At 36.9% G+C, this 17,329-nt stretch overlaps 1 protein-coding gene and 1 long non-coding RNA gene across 2 annotated transcripts; one reads left to right on the forward strand and one right to left on the reverse strand.

Moving 5' to 3' along the window:
• Positions 1 to 1,525: 1,525 nt before the first annotated feature.
• Positions 1,526 to 8,004, forward strand: LOC110708473 (U4/U6 small nuclear ribonucleoprotein Prp31 homolog). The gene is made up of 8 exons (XM_021886610.1): positions 1,526 to 1,704; positions 2,507 to 2,572; positions 2,774 to 2,911; positions 3,360 to 4,252; positions 4,336 to 4,406; positions 4,719 to 4,821; positions 4,930 to 5,005; positions 7,603 to 8,004. Exons 1-8 carry the CDS (start codon positions 1,702 to 1,704, stop codon positions 7,720 to 7,722), a joined length of 1,470 nt encoding a protein of 489 aa, XP_021742302.1. The 5' UTR covers positions 1,526 to 1,701; the 3' UTR covers positions 7,723 to 8,004.
• A 515-nt stretch (positions 8,005 to 8,519) lies between these two features.
• On the reverse strand, positions 8,520 to 14,594 carry LOC110708483. The gene is made up of 2 exons (XR_002508746.1): positions 12,186 to 14,594; positions 8,520 to 9,284 (listed from the first exon to the last, which is right to left on the reverse strand). It is a non-coding gene; the product is annotated as an uncharacterized LOC110708483 (long non-coding RNA).
• Between the last annotated feature and the right edge of the window lie 2,735 nt (positions 14,595 to 17,329).

The following is a 17,329-nucleotide window of genomic DNA, read 5'->3' on the forward strand; positions in this document are numbered from 1 at the left end:
AAACCATGACTGCTGCCCACCTTAATCTCCACCACTCCAACTCTTAACCTACACCGCACCAACTATCCAACATCAACATCAACATCAACATCGCCTGTAATTTTGCTAATCTCCCACCAACATCACCACACTTACTTCCTCCACCACACCTGCTTTAATCTCGCCGGATCCAAAACCCCACCCCTTAACCTCGCCGAGAAACGGCCGGCCAACCCCTTGTAATCTACCGAAAATGGCTGGCTGTCCTCTACCACCCATTTCCGACCTCCAAACCATCCACCCAGCCTAGCCCGACCCCCAAAGCCTCTATTTTCTCTCTCTTCCTCTTCCGCCATTGCTGCGATTTCCGATCTATGTTCTTCATCGTCGTTGTAGCGGATTTTAGGGCGCATTTTGTGGATTCGATTGCACAGAAAACGAACTCGATGGCAGCCAAAATCGAAATTGAAATCGTTATTGTCGGTGGGAGCTTCACTGGAATTTGGTGGTTTTAAGGGTCGGGGTGGGCTGGGTGGTTAGTTTCGGGGGTCGGGGATAGGTGGCAGGGGTCGACTGACCATTTTCGGTGGTTATAGTGGGTTGGCCGGCTGGTTGCCAGCGAGGTTAGGGCATGGGGTTAGGGCTCTGGCGAGTTAGGGTTAGGGGGTGGGAAAGGGTGGCTGAAATTTTGGGTTTTTTTTTATTTTTTTATTTTTTTTTAATTTATGTTACATGTTTTTTTTTAAAAAAAAAATTAATTTTGGACCATTTATGTGTTAACACGCAGCGAAATAAAAAAGGGGGGAAAAAAAACTCTTTCAGCTGGTTACTGGTCATTGGGACCATTGGAGGCAAACACATAACATAGTTGGGATTATTAGATAATAAACCTTAGTTGGGATTATTAAAGTGTATTTTTCCAATAGTTAATGCAATGCAACTTAAAATTAAGTTCAAAGAAATTTGAACCAGGGTGAGAATTAATATAACATTGCCGTTTCAAATTATTTGCAATGATTAGACATATTCTACCTACACTTTATGTCAAATCGTTACAAATAATATAAAACAAAAGTAGTATTTTAACCTGGAGACCTAACTAGTCCCCTTTGATCCCGCTTGGTCTGTCTGAATTGTTTTTCTAGGCCGAGCCAATTTTTTGACCGCATTGACTAAATTGCCCCTGTCACCATGTGCACCGGTGATCTAAACCTTAATTGGAATTATTAAAAGTAAATTGCCTTTAATTGGGATTATTAAAGTGTATTAAAATTAAGTTCAATGAAATTTGAAACAGGGTGAGAATTAATATAACACTTCCGTTTCAAATTATTCACAATGATTAGACATATTTTACCTACACTTTATGTCAAATCATTACAAATAATATAAAACAAAAGTAGTATTTTAATATGGAGACCTAACTAGTCCCCTTTAATCCCGTTTGGTATGTTTGATTTATTTTCCAATCCGAGCCAATTTTTTGAACGCATTGACTAAATTGCCCCTGTCACCATGTGCACCGTGTCCGAGCCAATTTTTCCAGTCGGCAACACTTCTAATTCTTATATCAATTGGATTATTATTCCCAACTTTTATTTTTCTTTCAATTTGGGGATTCAAGTTCTGATTAATTGAATCACTTTTCGCAATTTAGGGTTTCAACTACACATCCAGTTTCTGACGTCGAATTATTCGCTAATTTGCCCCAAATATATCATAATGGTAAGTCTTCTGCAATTTCTCTCTTTCGAATTTCTGTGTTGATTTTTGTATTCGCATACAACATTCAATTTTTATTGTGAATTCATAATATTTTCAATTCGTTGTTGGGAAACCTAATTTCCCTAATCACTATTCTGAATGTAGTTTGTTGTTGAGTACTATTGTATGTTGTTCATATGTTTACTGCGTCTTTCTTGTTCATAGTTGTATTTTTTGCGTTCTTCTGGATTAAAGAGGAGTTTTTTAGCATGATTGAGGCAAAAGGTATAGTTTAAACAATCGAGGAATAGTACTAAGGAAGGAAAAAGTCCAAAGAATTTGAAAATTTAGCTATCTTTTAGTGTGCAAATATGGGAATGTGGCCTACCCTGTACATGGAAGCAAATAGATCTTAGGCACGGCGACACGGTTAGTCGTTGCCTTTATTCTCTGCAATTAGGGGCTATTTTGAAGTAATGAATATCCATATTTTACTTCTTGGAAATTTTATATTCGATATAACCCAAGATGATGATTTGACTAGCTGAATTGGTTTGTGTTCAACTCTCTCGTGCACTTAAAACAATTTGATTTCAAGAGTTTGTATCAGGAGGTTTATTTCTGGAATTTGGATATGCTGGAGGTTTTAGGATTATTGATGATTGTTTAGGATGTTGATTGCCTCAATATAGTATATTTTAGTTATATGATGATATATTAAATCAATTTATTGAACATTTTAGTTTGCTCTTATGAACCTTCTCAACTGCATATTCATATTGCCTCTTTTGTGTATTGGCTGAATTTTAAACTTTTGTTCCAGGCAACACTTGCCGATTCTTTCTTGGCCGATCTGGATGATTTATCAGACAATGAAGCTGATGTCGTGGTGAGTTCATTACTTTTAGTCTTAATCTTATCTTTCTGTTTTTGATGTTTAAGTTCAGTGTGTGAAGAGTATGTCAAATAATTGGTCGTGTATGTTAAATAATTGAATTTTGATGTCAAGGTTGTAATGAGAGTAATTACAGGGAGAAATTATGTTGATAGTTTGTACGTCTTAAATAGCTTTTGTTTGTTTCTTTTGCAGGTGGAAGAAGATGCTGATGCTGATAACATGGAGGAGGATATAGACGGAGAGTTAGCTGACATAGAATCTCTGAATTATGATGATCTTGATAGCGTTTCCAAACTACTGAAATCTCAACGTTACACTGACATAATGCAGGTAAGATGATGAACATTACATGTTACAATTGGTTTTTGACTCGCTGTAGGAGTTCTTTTGACGTCATTATGCTAATCAGTTTCCAAATTATTAAGAATTTTTCAGCAGTTATGTATATAGGTCTTATTATATCTCCAGATGCAATCATAGTTTTTTTTCTCTGTTGTGAAAGACGGCTTTCTCTTCATTTGCATGATTTTCATCTTGTGCCTCTTGTTTGGTTTGTTGAAAGTGCTGACCCTTACTGCTGAGGGCTCTCCTTCATTCTCCCTTATTGCGCTGGGCCCCTTGTCTGCTTATCTTGTTTCGATGCTTAATAATTTTTCCAGGGTGAGAAAGAGGGAGGTGGGGGGGGGGGGGAGGTGTTGCCAATTGGATGTTCAAATGTACTGATTTCTGAGCTTTATTTGGCTGTATGGTCATCAATTACTTGTTCTTGAAATTGCAGAAAGTTGAAGATGCATTGCTAAAAGGTTCAGAGATTCCTGAACATGGAATAGTTTTGGAAGATGATCCCGAATATCAGCTGATTGTTGACTGCAATGCTTTGTCAGTGGATATTGAGAATGAGATTATTATTATCCATAATTTTATCCGTGACAAGTACCGTCTAAAGTTTCCTGAGCTTGAATCTCTCGTACATCACCCTGTTGACTATGCTCGTGTTGTGAAGAAGATTGGCAATGAAGTGGATTTGACCCTAGTTGATCTGGAAGGGCTGCTTCCTTCTGCCATCATTATGGTTGTTTCAGTCACTGCTTCAACCACCAGTGGTAAGCCACTTCCAGAGGATGTTTTACAGAAGACTGTTGAGGCATGTGATCGTGCAATTGAGCTTGATTCAGCAAGGAAAAAAGTCCTTGATTTTGTTGAAAGTAGGATGTTATATATTGCACCTAATCTTTCAGCTATTGTTGGAAGTGCTGTTGCAGCAAAACTTATGGGGACTGCTGGAGGTTTGGCTGCATTAGCTAAGATGCCAGCTTGTAATGTTCAGCTTCTTGGGGCCAAAAGGAAGAATTTGGCGGGATTTTCGACTGCGACATCTCAGTTTCGTGTTGGCTATATTGAGCAGACAGAGGTATTTCAGAGTACGCCCCCTCCTTTGAGAATGCGTGCATGTCGTCTTTTGGCTGCAAAGTCAACCCTTGCAGCTCGAGTAGATTCAACGAGAGGAGATTCAACTGGAAAGACTGGTAGGACATTACGAGAAGATATCCGTAAAAAGATTGAGAAGTGGCAAGAGCCTCCACCGCCTAAGATCCCAAAACCTCTTCCTGTGCCTGATTCAGAACCTAAAAAGAAAAGAGGTGGGCGAAGGCTAAGGAAGATGAAGGAAAGGTAGACCTGTCATTGGCTTAAAGTATCAGGGTGTTTTCTTTCCATACTTTATTTTCTTAGTGTGTTTTTGTCCTGTTTTGCAGATATGCTGTCACAGATATGAGGAAATTGGCTAACAGGATGCAGTTCGGTGTGCCTGAAGAGAGTTCTCTAGGTAAAATTCTTCACTTTAGTGTAACAAAGCCTAAATCTTTTTGATTTGCATTCTTGTGTAGAATTCAGGAAATCCAGGTATATAATTTGAATAGAATGCTGATAATCTAGGCAAGCTAATGAGGGTACATATTCATATTAGATAAGAATCTCTAAAGTTACCTTTGTCACTTTATTCTGTTGCAAATCAAGTTTGAAATTTAATATTCTGATGTGAGTTTGTTATTATTATTAATTTATCTTTTTAGTCAGTCAAGTAGTTTCCTTTCTTAGAATCATAGCATATCTTACAATTCAATTTGTTTTTGCTAAGGTGATGGTCTGGGAGAAGGATATGGTATGCTTGGTCAAGCTGGAAGTGGGAAGCTACGTATGTCTGCTGGTCCAAGCAAGCTTGCAGCAAAAGTTGCTAAGAAGTAAGTTTTCTTCTAGTTAATTTTTGCTTGGAGGTTGGTTTTTGAGATTGTGTTGGGGTGGTTGACATATCCTGTTCTGACATCTCATTGTTGCTTTTTTGAAACCAGATTCAAGGAAAAGCGCTACGGAAGCAGTGGTGCTACCTCAGGGTTAACTTCAAGTTTGGCATTTACCCCTGTGCAGGTCTGTAACTTATTTGACCTTTTGTTTGATTTATAACTTAAAATAATCTCTTTCTCCACAATTATTGTCCTTGGTGTGTGTGTGTATGTTTTTCCCGCGTTTAACGCGTGCTTGAGTTTCTCTTTCATCTGATTTATAACTACAAGAATTCCCTTTGTCTCACAATTATTGTCCTTGTTTTAGTTTGTCTCACTGGATATTATTTAATGAATCAGTCAAAGCTTTAATCCCATAAGTGGGGTCGGCTACATAAACCAAAAGTAATTTTTTTCCGTATAGTTATCCACAAAAATCTTCCTCCTCCATCCTTTACGATCAAATACCTTATTTTCATGCAAATCCATATGTTTCATATCCTTCCTAACTCCTTCCAACAAAGTCATTTTCAGTCTCCCTCTACCTCGTTTAAGTTCTCCATGATCCCACTATTTCACTCTTTGTACCGGTGCACCTGGGGTCTCCGTCTTACATGCCCAAACCAACGCAGACAATTTTCCCTTACTTTGTCTGCAATGCCTGCAACATCCACTTTTTTGCGAATAACTTCATTTTTGATTCTATTTTGCGAATAACTTCATTTTTGATTCTATCTCTGAGAGTATTCCCGCACATCCATCTTAACATGCGCATTTCCGTAACCTCTATCTTTTTAATGTACTACTTCTTAGAAGCCCAACATTACGTATATTGTTTATTCATGCAACTCCCTTTCTCTTATTCTACTTAATCTTATTCTAGTGTGCTAGAGTTTTTCTAGTCGACCTTAGCCTGATTCCATCTTCCCCTGTTTACTAAAATCTTGGTCGAAGTAAAATTCCCTGCACTCTATTCCCTAGAAGTTATATAGACTCCTTAATATTTGTTCAAAAGTCAAATAGCACGGGACACTATGGGATGAAGGGAATAGAAAGTAATGCCAATGATTCGGTTTTTGTGAACTTGGTTGCTCAATAGTTGCAAGTATTCTGGTGATTGCACATTGTTTCTATTCCTTTAGCCATAAAATATTGTGCACTTGCCCTTATATCTAGTACATCTGTAATGTTTGGGTTATTTTCTGCACTGTAACATCTTAAATAAGCGAGGAACACTAGAGTTTGGGTTATTCTGCACTGCAACATCTTAGATTCCTTAATTTCCTAGTCTTGCCCAGTCACTCTACTGTTTCAATAGTCGAAGTTTGCTAATAGCATCTTTCATCTGACATTCAATATTTTCTTTGATAATGGACCATTTTGTAGGTTGTTTCTAGATACTCTGAATATTTGATAATTTGCTTAGTCTTTCTTTTAGGCTTCTGATTCTTTGTAGATAGCCTTTGCATGAGTCCTCTGGCACTATAGTACTATTTTATATATGGCATGAGCGGCCTTTTTATTATTATAATTATTTTTCTACTCCTCAACTACACGTACATCTTTACTGTTGGATGTCCTCCAATTTGGAGGCTAATCAAAATGCGGATTATGGTTTTGTGTTGTTTTATCCTAATCTAGGTCTCCATAATTTCAAGTTTGCAAGATGATGCTGGGAACGTTAGGAACAGTGACAATTATATGACTTTAGAATTTTTCCATTATAGGGGAATCACTATGCTTTTCCTGGTTGGAGTTAGTTTAGCATAAAGACTTATCTAATAGTTTTTGTGCTTCACATCTCGTATTGGTTGCTGTGCTATCTTTATTTGGTTTTGCTTGAAGTGATAGGTGTTTCTCTTTAGTCAAGCGAATGGGGCTCAACTTAAGACTTTATTGGTACTTATATTGGGGATATGTACGCGTTGCCTGTAATAGGCCTAATAGCCCCTTTTATATGAACAATAGCTCTTGTTGTCCAACTGCCATTCTAGATTTGTTATAATATATCTGTCTCGCAAGAGAGGAGGGGGGGTGAATTGTTTTTGGAATCTCCCTTGTGATTATTGTAAATTAACATGACTGGCATTGGGCACACCCTAGGATGAAATTGATTATAGACACTGGTCTTGTCTCGTGTCAACACATACTAAAATCTTTTACTTTTTAAGAGGGGTATTCCTATGTTTTCTAATGCAAGAGGGGTGTTCCTATGTGCTTACATGGTTAAAACGAATTGTTGGATGATGTGATAGGGATAATTCCAGATCACCTCCCATCTGCTTTTCTTTGGGTGCTATTTATAGATTTTAGTAGCACTGTAACTGGAAATTGCTAATGCAATGCTCCCATACTATGACACTCCACAAAAATCCATAGCACCCTTGAGTTATACTTTGTATGTGGAAAGGAAGAGGTTAGTCTATTTGTTTTGTAGGTTTTGGCACTTATTCAGGCAATAAATTGTGTGCAGCTGGTATTTTCTTCCACTTCAGTGTCTGCTTCTCTGGGCAACATAGAACGTTCATGTATTGTAGACCCATAATACTGAACTTTGTCTTTCCCTTACTGTAGTCTATGCAGAGATTGTTTTACAGCTTCAGTTTTACCTACAGTGTAAAAATTATTTTTGTTGTGACGTTTTATCTACCATTGGGAAATTCTCATGGAAAACGCCCCTTGTGCGATTTGATTAAAATTTTGCCGCTGATGTTGAATTTCTGTTGTACGTTTTTCTTGCAGGGCATTGAACTTTCAAATCCACAGGCTCATGCACATCAACTTGGTAGTGGAACTCAGAGTACATATTTTTCTGAAACAGGCACATTTTCAAAAATCAAGAGCAACTTGAGTAGAATATGAGCTTCTACAGGTATTCAAATGTTTGCCTGTGTCAGTTTAGTGCTTTGTGGAGAGTGCAAGTTTACTATGTAAATCGAACATGCTCAAACAAATGTTCTCAACTATCAGTGTATCTTTAATTAAGCTACCAGGTTAAGATTGAAATTTTTTGTAGCAATTATTATCTTTAAGCTACCAGGCACATCTTCAGCACTTGTACATGACTATGAATCTCACTTTATTTGGAAAATATTCTGAACCTGAAATGCCAAGAAAGAAGTATAAAAATTATGTTCATTAAAATGATTTCTAGTGAATAACATCTTTTAGGTTTTTGGCATTTGTTTCGGCTACAAGTTTTGTTAGTTGATTCATGTTAGTTTAGGAATCTATGTTTATGAAGCAATTCAAGTCCCATGCTGAATCTTGAGATTTGTGATTGAGAGAATAGTTCTTTAATACAAAGGAATCATCATTCAATTCTCTCTCTCTCTCTCTCTTTTTTTTTTTTTTTTTTTTTTTTTTTTAATTTTTTTTAAGTGAAGCTGGTTGTCTGAAACCCCATATCATACTGAGAATGAAGAGACATTTGAGGTACATTGTTAGGTTTGGGATGGGGAAGAGAGAAAATGAATGCGGTGAGAGAATGTGGTGGCCGGTGGATCAGGTGGTTGTGATGCAGGCAGGCAGGCTTGCAGGGCAGTAGAAAGAGGGTTGGGGATGGCTGGCTTCATATTACGTAGGTTTGTAATTCTTATTTTGTTTAATATAAATTTAACTATGAATCAATTTTTTTTTAACACAAAAGGGAAACTATATTAGATAAGGATGGCATGAAGCCATCTAGCAAAAGAAAGATAATTCGAGCACATGTGTAGCAACCCAGAATTACCTAAAATTACCTTATAGGCATAGTTTAGAGTTTGAAAATAAAAAGTAAAAGCACTAGTAATATATACTAAGCAAGCATAACTAATAGCAAACAACACAAGCTGATCAAAAGGTGCTGCTGGAAGAGAACTAAACACCAAGCTAGGCTGCTAGCATATTAGGGATCTCGGATGCATAAGCTTCGAAGGTTGCAGCTGGAGGGTAGTTATAAGGAACCCTCTCACCAACCTTGATCTTGGTCCTGCCAATGGTTGCTAATATGTCAGCAACAAAATTACAAGACCTGTTAGCATGGAAGATCGAAACTGTCCAGTTCCTTTCCAGCAAGGAGGCAACATCCCTGATAACATTTCCAAGGTCATGATCTTCACATGATTTAGGGTCTTTGAGCATCTTAGAAAGAGCCTCAGCATTTGTTTCTAACTCCAGCTGTTTGATTTCTTTGCTCCAAGCAGTTATCAGGCCCTCCCTAATGGCAAGAAGCTCAGCAGTTGCTGCAGACATGGCATTGAACCTTATTGCAAAGCCAACAACCCACATCCCTTGTCACACCTGATGACACCTCCTCCACCTGCATTATCAATGTCCATCCAGGAACCATCGGTGTTAAGCTTGTAAAAGCCTTTCTGAGGTGGAGCCCAGGTCCTTGGGACTGAGTTGACTGAAGATGATGAAGGTCTATCCATCCTTCCCTGAGTTAAAGCCAAGGTATAATTGTAATCCACAAAGAACTTATTATAGGTAGATTGAAGAAAGACCATTTTTTGTTCAAAAATTGCAACATTTCTGGTATTTCAAATATGCCATATAGCCACAGCAAATAAAGTTTTCCAGTGGAAGTATTAGTCAGGTTAAAATGCAACCAATCAGAGAGATCAGTGTTATAAAACTTTTGAAGATCAATGTTAAGATGGCTGAAAATCAAAGACCAAAAGGCACAAGAGTTAGGGCAATCTCTAAAAATATGAATTGTCTTCTACAGGGGCCTCACATCTCATGCGTATAGGGTCAAAAAAAATTCATTTTTCTTTTAAGCACAACACCACAAGGCAAGATATCTCTGATCAAATTCCATAGAAGTATTTTATACTTGTATGGAACTTTTATTTTCCACATTTTCCCAACAGAAACTAGAGAGGAAGGAAGTGTACATAATGAAGTGAGGAATGGTGGAATTGTAAGCTAATTCTATAGTGAACTTGCCACTTTTGTCTAGGGTCCATTTTAAACGATCAGAAATCTGAACAAGCTTGGGGAGGGGTAAAGCTAAGACTAAAGAACATATAGAAGGAGGGATGATATGTATAACACTATCTAAATACCAATCATTATTTCGAATTATATCCAAAACCCTCCAATGCCAGTCTGAAACTTTTATATTTGGAATAAGATATAAGGGGGATTCACTAATCTAATGATGGTACCAAAGGGAAGTATTCTTTCCATCCCTTATATTATTGTAATACCTTTCCTTAGAGTATCTCTACCACTTAAGGTATCCTTCCAAATGATAGAATCAGTCTGTTTAACATTTTAGTCTAAGAAGTTTGAGTATTTTAAGTACTTGTTCTTCATGATTTTTACCCAAAGCTTGTTAGGATAAGTTAAAATTTTCCAACCTAGCTTGGCCATAAAAGACAAGTTCCATCTTTTCAAATCCCTAATTCCTAGACCACCTTTAGCCATAGGGTAACAAACAACATTCCAATTAGTCCTGGGAATATATTTGGAATGATTGACTCTATTCCAAAGAAATTGCTTACACTTTTCTGAAGATCATTTATGACATTATTAGGTAAAATGTTAATTTGCATGGCATAGACCGGGTAAGAATTTAAGACAGATTTAATAAGAGTACATCTTCCGGCCATATTTCAAAGCTTAGCCTACCAACCTCTAATCTTAGAACAAGTTTTATCTAACAAAGGAAAATAATCAAGATTGCTCAAACGTTTATGAGAGATAATAATACCAAGATACTTCCCAAAGTTAGTGGTAATGGTAATATTGCAAATTTCATAAATAGATTTCCGAACATTATAATCCATTTTCCTAGGAAAGAAGACAGAAGATTTAAGGATGTTAATAGAAGGACCTGAAATTTCCTTAAAGTGATCTAAAACATCCATCATAACTTGGATATTAGAAGAAGTAGCTTTGCCAAAGAGAAAAACATCATCGGCATATAGAAGATGAGAAATATTAATATCTTTGGCAATCTTCATAGGTTTCCAAGATCCTATATTAACCTTATCTTGAATCATATTAGATAATCGCTCCAAACAAAGAACGAAAATGTAAGGAGAGAGGGGATCTCCTTGTCGGATACCTCTAGAAGGGGTAAAAGAATTAGTTATCTCACCATTCCAAAGGAGAGATATAGGAGCGCAAATACAACTAAGGATGAGGTTAATAATATTGGAAGGAATATTAGTACTAAGAAGAGTGTCTTTAATAAAGCTCCATTCCAAACTATCAAAAGCTTTTGATAAATCGATCTTCAAAGACATCAAGTTGGCTTTTTTAGAAGCTTTATTAAAATGATGAGCAACTTCTTTAATAATGATAACATTTTCCTCTATAGAGCTATTAGGAATAAAACTAGATTGAAAGGGACTAATGAGATAATCCATTATAGGTTTTAACCTATTAGAGATACACTTAGCAATTAATTTGTAAATAGAATTGCATAGACCAATAGGTCTAAAATCCTTCATAGTTAAAGGACTGTCAAATTTGAGAATGAGAGAAATGTAAGAATCATTAATAGAGGAAGGAATAGTCCTTTTAACAAAGCAATCAGAAATAAAACTAGTTATTGAAGTGCTAAGAGAGGACCAGTGTTTTTGCAAAAAAGATAGGCTGAATTCCATTAGGTCCTGGGGATTTGATGGGATCCATTTGAAAAAGAAGAGACTTGATCTCATCTATAGTAGGAGGCAGACTAAAACTAGGGTAAGAGCAAGCAGGAAGAACCTTAGGGTAAGAATAAGAAGCAAGCATGGATAAATTAACAGAAGTACTTTTGAAAACATTTATATAATAATCCCTAGCCATAGATTTCAACTCATCTAAATCAGTAATCCAAATGCCTTCATTGTTTTGAAGAGTTAAAACTTTCCCCGTAGTTTTTTTTAATATTAGCAATGAAATGAAAATACCTAGTGTTGCAATCAGCATTTTTCCTCCAATCTAAACCAAATTTTTGAGCCCAAATTATTCTTTCAATTTTGTAAATATGTTTGAGTTCAAAAAGCAGTTCCTTTTTCAGATTAAAAAGAAAAGCAGAATACTTTTTAGCTAGGGCTATTTGGATATCATCAATTCTAGCAACCAATCTCTTTTTTTTTTTATTAGTAAATATTACCAAATATGTCATGATTCCAAGGCTTAATATTTAATAAAAATTCATCTCTTCCTTTAACAAAGTCAAAATTATGAAGATCCCAATTATGCACAAAGAAGCTTTTAAAATCAGGATGTTCTAACCAAGCAGCTTTACATCTAAAGGGTAAGGACCCCCTTTACATTTATCAAATAAAGAAATTGAAATGGGGGCAATGATCAGAATGAGTTCGAGTAAGATGAGTTACCTGAGTGTTTGTATAAGTGTTTAGCCAGCTCGGATTCCCCATTTCCCTGTCCAAGAGTTCCTGAATTAAATTAAGGCCCTCTCTAGCATTGTGCCATGTGAAAGGGTTTCCAGAAAACCCCAAGTCAACCAAACAAGTAGCATCAGCAAGCTTGTTCAAATCCGAACACTGAGATTGTCTGAATTTGAGGCCTCAAAATTTTTCGGATGGACTTGTTACTTCATTCAAGTCACCCAAGAATAACCATGGAGTGTCATTTGGCGGAAGGGAAGATTTTAAATCATTCCACAACTTATGCCTTTCAGAACGGGAAGAAGGTGCATGCACTACAGTAAGCAACACTTCCTTACTGTCAGGAGTGAACTTGAATAAAGCATGAAAAAAGTTTCTGGTAATACCCTCCTGATATTGGATGAGTTCAACACTGTTCTTATACATTAGCCAAATTTCACCACGAAGGCCATTAGGCTTGACAAACTCGAAAGCATCAAAACCAAGTAACTTAGAAACTTGAGTTGCACGACATCCATCACTTTTAGTTTCAAGTATGATGAAAATGCTCAGCTTGTGAGCTGCGATTACCTCCCATGCATGAGGTATAAACTCATTCCTAGTAGCTCCACAGACATTCCACAAAACAATCTTCATATCAAGATCAGGAAAAGGGGGAATTGGCTTACCATTGCAGAACAGGGGATCAATTTATCCCATTCCTTCCATGACATTGTTCGATCCATCAGAACAGTGTCGTGCATCTTCAAGGGAATCACCATGGAGTGTAGTTCCCTATTTGTGTTCGTTGTTTCCCAAAAGTTGACTTCTATTTGTAAACCCACCACTCCCTTTCCGATTCTGAAGATTTTCATAAGGTGTTTTGGGTTTTCTAGGTCTTGCTCGCTGTTTTCCGAAGAGAGAGTGATTATTTGGGGGTTGAAAGGTGGAGGGGTAAGGGGATGGTTCTGGTAATTCGGCCATGCAACTTGTTGCTGATACCATGGTCGAAGGGTTGGTTGTGGAGTTGTTGGTGGTGGAGGAGGCGGAGATTGAGTGAATTGCTTGTTCATAAGATCTGTTATTTAAAGGAGAGTGTTGTACATCATCTCGATCTTCGCCGGAGTTGGCTGGGAATCGATCGATGACCATAGAAGAGGAGATCGTGGTGGCGGAATCCGGACTATCTCCCTGATTTGTGACGGTGTCAATGAGTTGTTGAATGGAAAATTATGGGATGGTGGTGGTGATTGGGGTAAGGAGAGAATGACATTCTCATGGATAGTGGTTGAGCTTGGGTGATGGGAAGTCCGTGGAGAGGTCGGTTATGGGGAGTTGACAGGTCATGAGGTGGAGTTGGGTGTTGATTTTCCATGGGTAAGAGGTTTCAAGGTTAAATTTTATGTGTTTGGTTTTTGCTGTGAGTTTAAATTATGAGAGGGTTTGGCTTCCGCCATTGTTTAAGGCGAGTTGCTATTTGCCAGGTGGCAAGAAAGGTCTGAGGAGAAGGTAATGGAAGGGGAAGATGAAGCGTGTGGGAGAATAGGGGAAGATGAAATTGGGGGTTTTTGTTTGTAATTTTCAAGAAGGATCTTATCATTGCTTTTGATTATTTTATTAGGGGATATTGTTTCATTGGCTGGTAAATTTTCAGTGGAGTCCAATATAGCAAAAGCATTAGAAGAGGAAGATGAGTTTATTTGCTTTTGGAAGAGTAGAAGATTTTTTAGTTTTTTGGCTATTAGATTGGGTTTAGAAGTGGTAGAGGTGTGGGCTGGGCCTTGTTTGGGCTTTGGTAGAAGGCCACTATTATATATTTTTTTTTGCAAGTTATTCTGGTTGTGCTTTTTCTTGTTCGTGACTATAGTCCACGACCCAAATTGAGAATCTGTATGGGGAACCAAAACCCCCAAATTGTGGTTAGTGGAGGATGATGGAGTATCTAACAAACCTTTATCCACTTTAGAAAGTGAAGAATTTTCCACAATGCTTTTTCCATTATCAACAACAACTTTCTTTTGGTTACATTTTTCTCTCGTGTGACCAATTTTTCCACACAAAAAACAGAGACATTTAATGTTTTCATATTCAATGGATTGCCAACTATTTCCCACCCAAACACTTGTGATCAAAGGGATTGTTAGATCAATATCTAAGAAAACCCTAGCATATCGTGCCCTAGTTAAGCGATCAGTAGCATAATCAACCCGTAATGGTCTTCCAGCCATTTTAGCAATGTCAAACAAAGCTTCCTTGTCATAATATTTCACAGGTAATTCAGGAAACTGTATCCAGACGGTCATGCTATCAAAGGGATTGCTAGAGGGCCTAATACTAAAATCTGCAATCATTATTCTGTCATTTGATGCATGTTTTATGGATCATATTCATTATGAATCTATTTTTTGGTAGTGTCTTGACACGGCCTAATACTAAAATCTGCAATCAGCATTCTGGCGCAGTGATACCTAAAACTACAGGCAATAATGAAATGTTTGTTTGATAATTAGAAACAAATTTATCATTCAATCAAAGCAATTATACATAATTATTGCAAATAATTTGTAGAAATTATATAAGAAAATAAAATACCATGTTACCAATATTTTCTACAGACTATAACACTCTCATTAGTCATTACAGCTTTTTTATGATTTAAAATAAGTAGTACACCGTAATCAGTGGCGGACTTGGGCTTAGACCTGGTGGGTCAAGTGACTCACCAGGCCCAAAAAAAAATTTTAAGTTATTTAAAAAAAAAAAAAAAAAAAAATTAAAATCAGTTACAGGAGACTTCAAGGCTTTCAAGCCCTAGCCTCTTCGTGCTCTTCATTCTTCTCTTCGTGAATTGTGACTTCTCCTTCTCCGCCTAATCGCCTCCATTCTTCTCTTCGTGAATCGTGAGTCGTGACTTCGCCTTCTCCGCCTAATCGCCTCCATTGTTAATCGCCTCATCTCCATTCTTCTGTTCGTGACTTCGCGTGACTTCGCCTCTTCGCTCATCTCCATTCTTCTCTTCGTGACTTCGCCTCTTCGCTTCGCCAGGCAGCCACCGTTCTCTTCGCCTAATCGCCTGGTAGTCGGACGTCGGTGACTCGGTGGTCGTGACTCGTGGACTCCGTCCTCTTCGTGAAATCGCTACTCGAAACGTCGGTGCTAGTAAGTTGATTTCTAATTTTTATTTTTAATTTCTAATCTTCAAATTAATTCAGTCTAATTTGTTAATTTTATTAAACTTTGGTTTAAACTTTGGTAATTTGGTTGATTTGTTATTTTACTGTTGGCTGTGCTGCTGATTGCTGAATGCTGAATTGGCGAATTGCTTAAAGTCGAGTGATCTACTTACTCCTATTTTGAATATCTTTCAGTGGCTTAGCTGCTTTTATTCTTTCCTATTCATTATGCTGTCTTTTATTGCATCGGCCCGTTCATAATCGAGCTATTAAAGACTATTGATCTTTGTTATTGTTGTAACAACTGATTTGCTAAGCTGGATGATGAAATGTGGTTGTCTGATGTGGTTATTGCTGTCGCATGTGCATAAACAGCAGTTTCTGTCTCTTTCTTTGCTTATCTGTTAATTACACTCCTGCAGTCCTGCTCCTGTGATCAAGAGAAACCATGTTGCCTGTTTCTATCTACAATCTACTTGCTCATATTTGTATTTTATGCTTTGAGGATGTCACTGCAGAACTCAGTGGGTATCATCTTATCAAATAATCATAAATTATCAATTTATCAGCCTTCTTGGTTAGATCTTGCTATTATCTGGTATCCACATTTTTGTACGAGATTTCTCTTATTCGAGCCAATTTAAGCTGCCATAAATCATGCTATTCATTTTAGAGATAAAGGGGAAGAGAGTTTAATGTTTACTATCTAGATTCCCCAACCAATTTAGCTTCAGGATAGCTAGAATATCACTGGTAATATGTTTGTGGATGGTGACCTTAAGTATGTAGGTTTTTAAGTAAAGTCTTGATTCATGTTTGCACTTTTTACATCATATTTTATCATATATACTGTAAATTGGTCTTTTCTCAGAACAGTTATTACAACTATCCACAAACCTTAGAGTTAACTTTTTTGTCTTGTGTTGCTCAACTGGAAGTTTTGTTTTGCTAGGCATTGAAGCAAGAGGTTTTATCTTTGGTCCCCCTATTGCCTTGGCTATCGGAGCAAAGTTTGTGCCATTGAGAAAGCCAAGAAAGTTGCCCGGTACTTACTCCCAAGCAAGGTAGGTAATCAACTAATCATCAATTGATTTTTTTTGTGAAATCTGTTTTGTGTAATTGTGTTTTGTGTAATTGTGTTTTGTGTAATTGAAATCTCTTGAACTTATTAGTTATTACTTATGTGAAATCTGTTTTGTGTAATTGTGTTTTGTGTAATTGTGTTTTGTGTAATTGAAATCTCTTAAACTTATTAGTTATTACTTATGTGAAATCTGTTTTGTGTAATTGTGTTTTGTGTAATATGTTTATGTGATTATGTCATTATGTGAAATTGCTTGATTTAGACCATTTAGTTGAATATTTATTCAAATAATTTTTCTGGGGAATATTGCTTGATTTAGTTCAATATCTATTCAAATTTCAGAATGAAGAGAAAACATACTCCAAATGAAATGCAAAACATTACTAGCTTCTTTGCTAAAAAAAATCCTACTCCAACTTCTCTTCCACATCCAACACAAAATGAACAAACTATAACTCCACCTCAACAAAGTGAGCAACTTTCATCTCCATCTCATTATTCAACTCAAAATTCCCCTCAAAATGAACAAGGCCAATGTTCTCCTAATGCCCCAATCTTTGGAGAAAGATTAAGTGAACATGAATTTGCTAATCTTCCACAAGATCCAGGAAAGAGGAGAAAAATGAGTCAATTTCATAAATATGATAGAGATTTAGTGAGAAGAATTTACATTCAAAGAAAGCCTTGTCAGCCCAAAGACTTTACATTTCCTCAAACTTCTATTTTTGGCAAAAATCGTCGCTTTTGTGCTAAGTGGTTTGATACTTGGACTTGGCTTGAGTATAGTGTGGAAAAGGATGCTGCCTATTGTTTCCCTTGTTATCTATTCAAGGATGAAAATGCCTTTGGAGGTGATGCTTTTGTTAGTGATGGTTTCAAATCATGGAATCGATCGG

This window comes from Chenopodium quinoa, unplaced genomic scaffold, assembly GCF_001683475.1.
Source record: "Chenopodium quinoa cultivar QQ74 unplaced genomic scaffold, ASM168347v1, whole genome shotgun sequence".
Taxonomy (NCBI): Eukaryota; Viridiplantae; Streptophyta; class Magnoliopsida; order Caryophyllales; family Amaranthaceae; genus Chenopodium; species Chenopodium quinoa.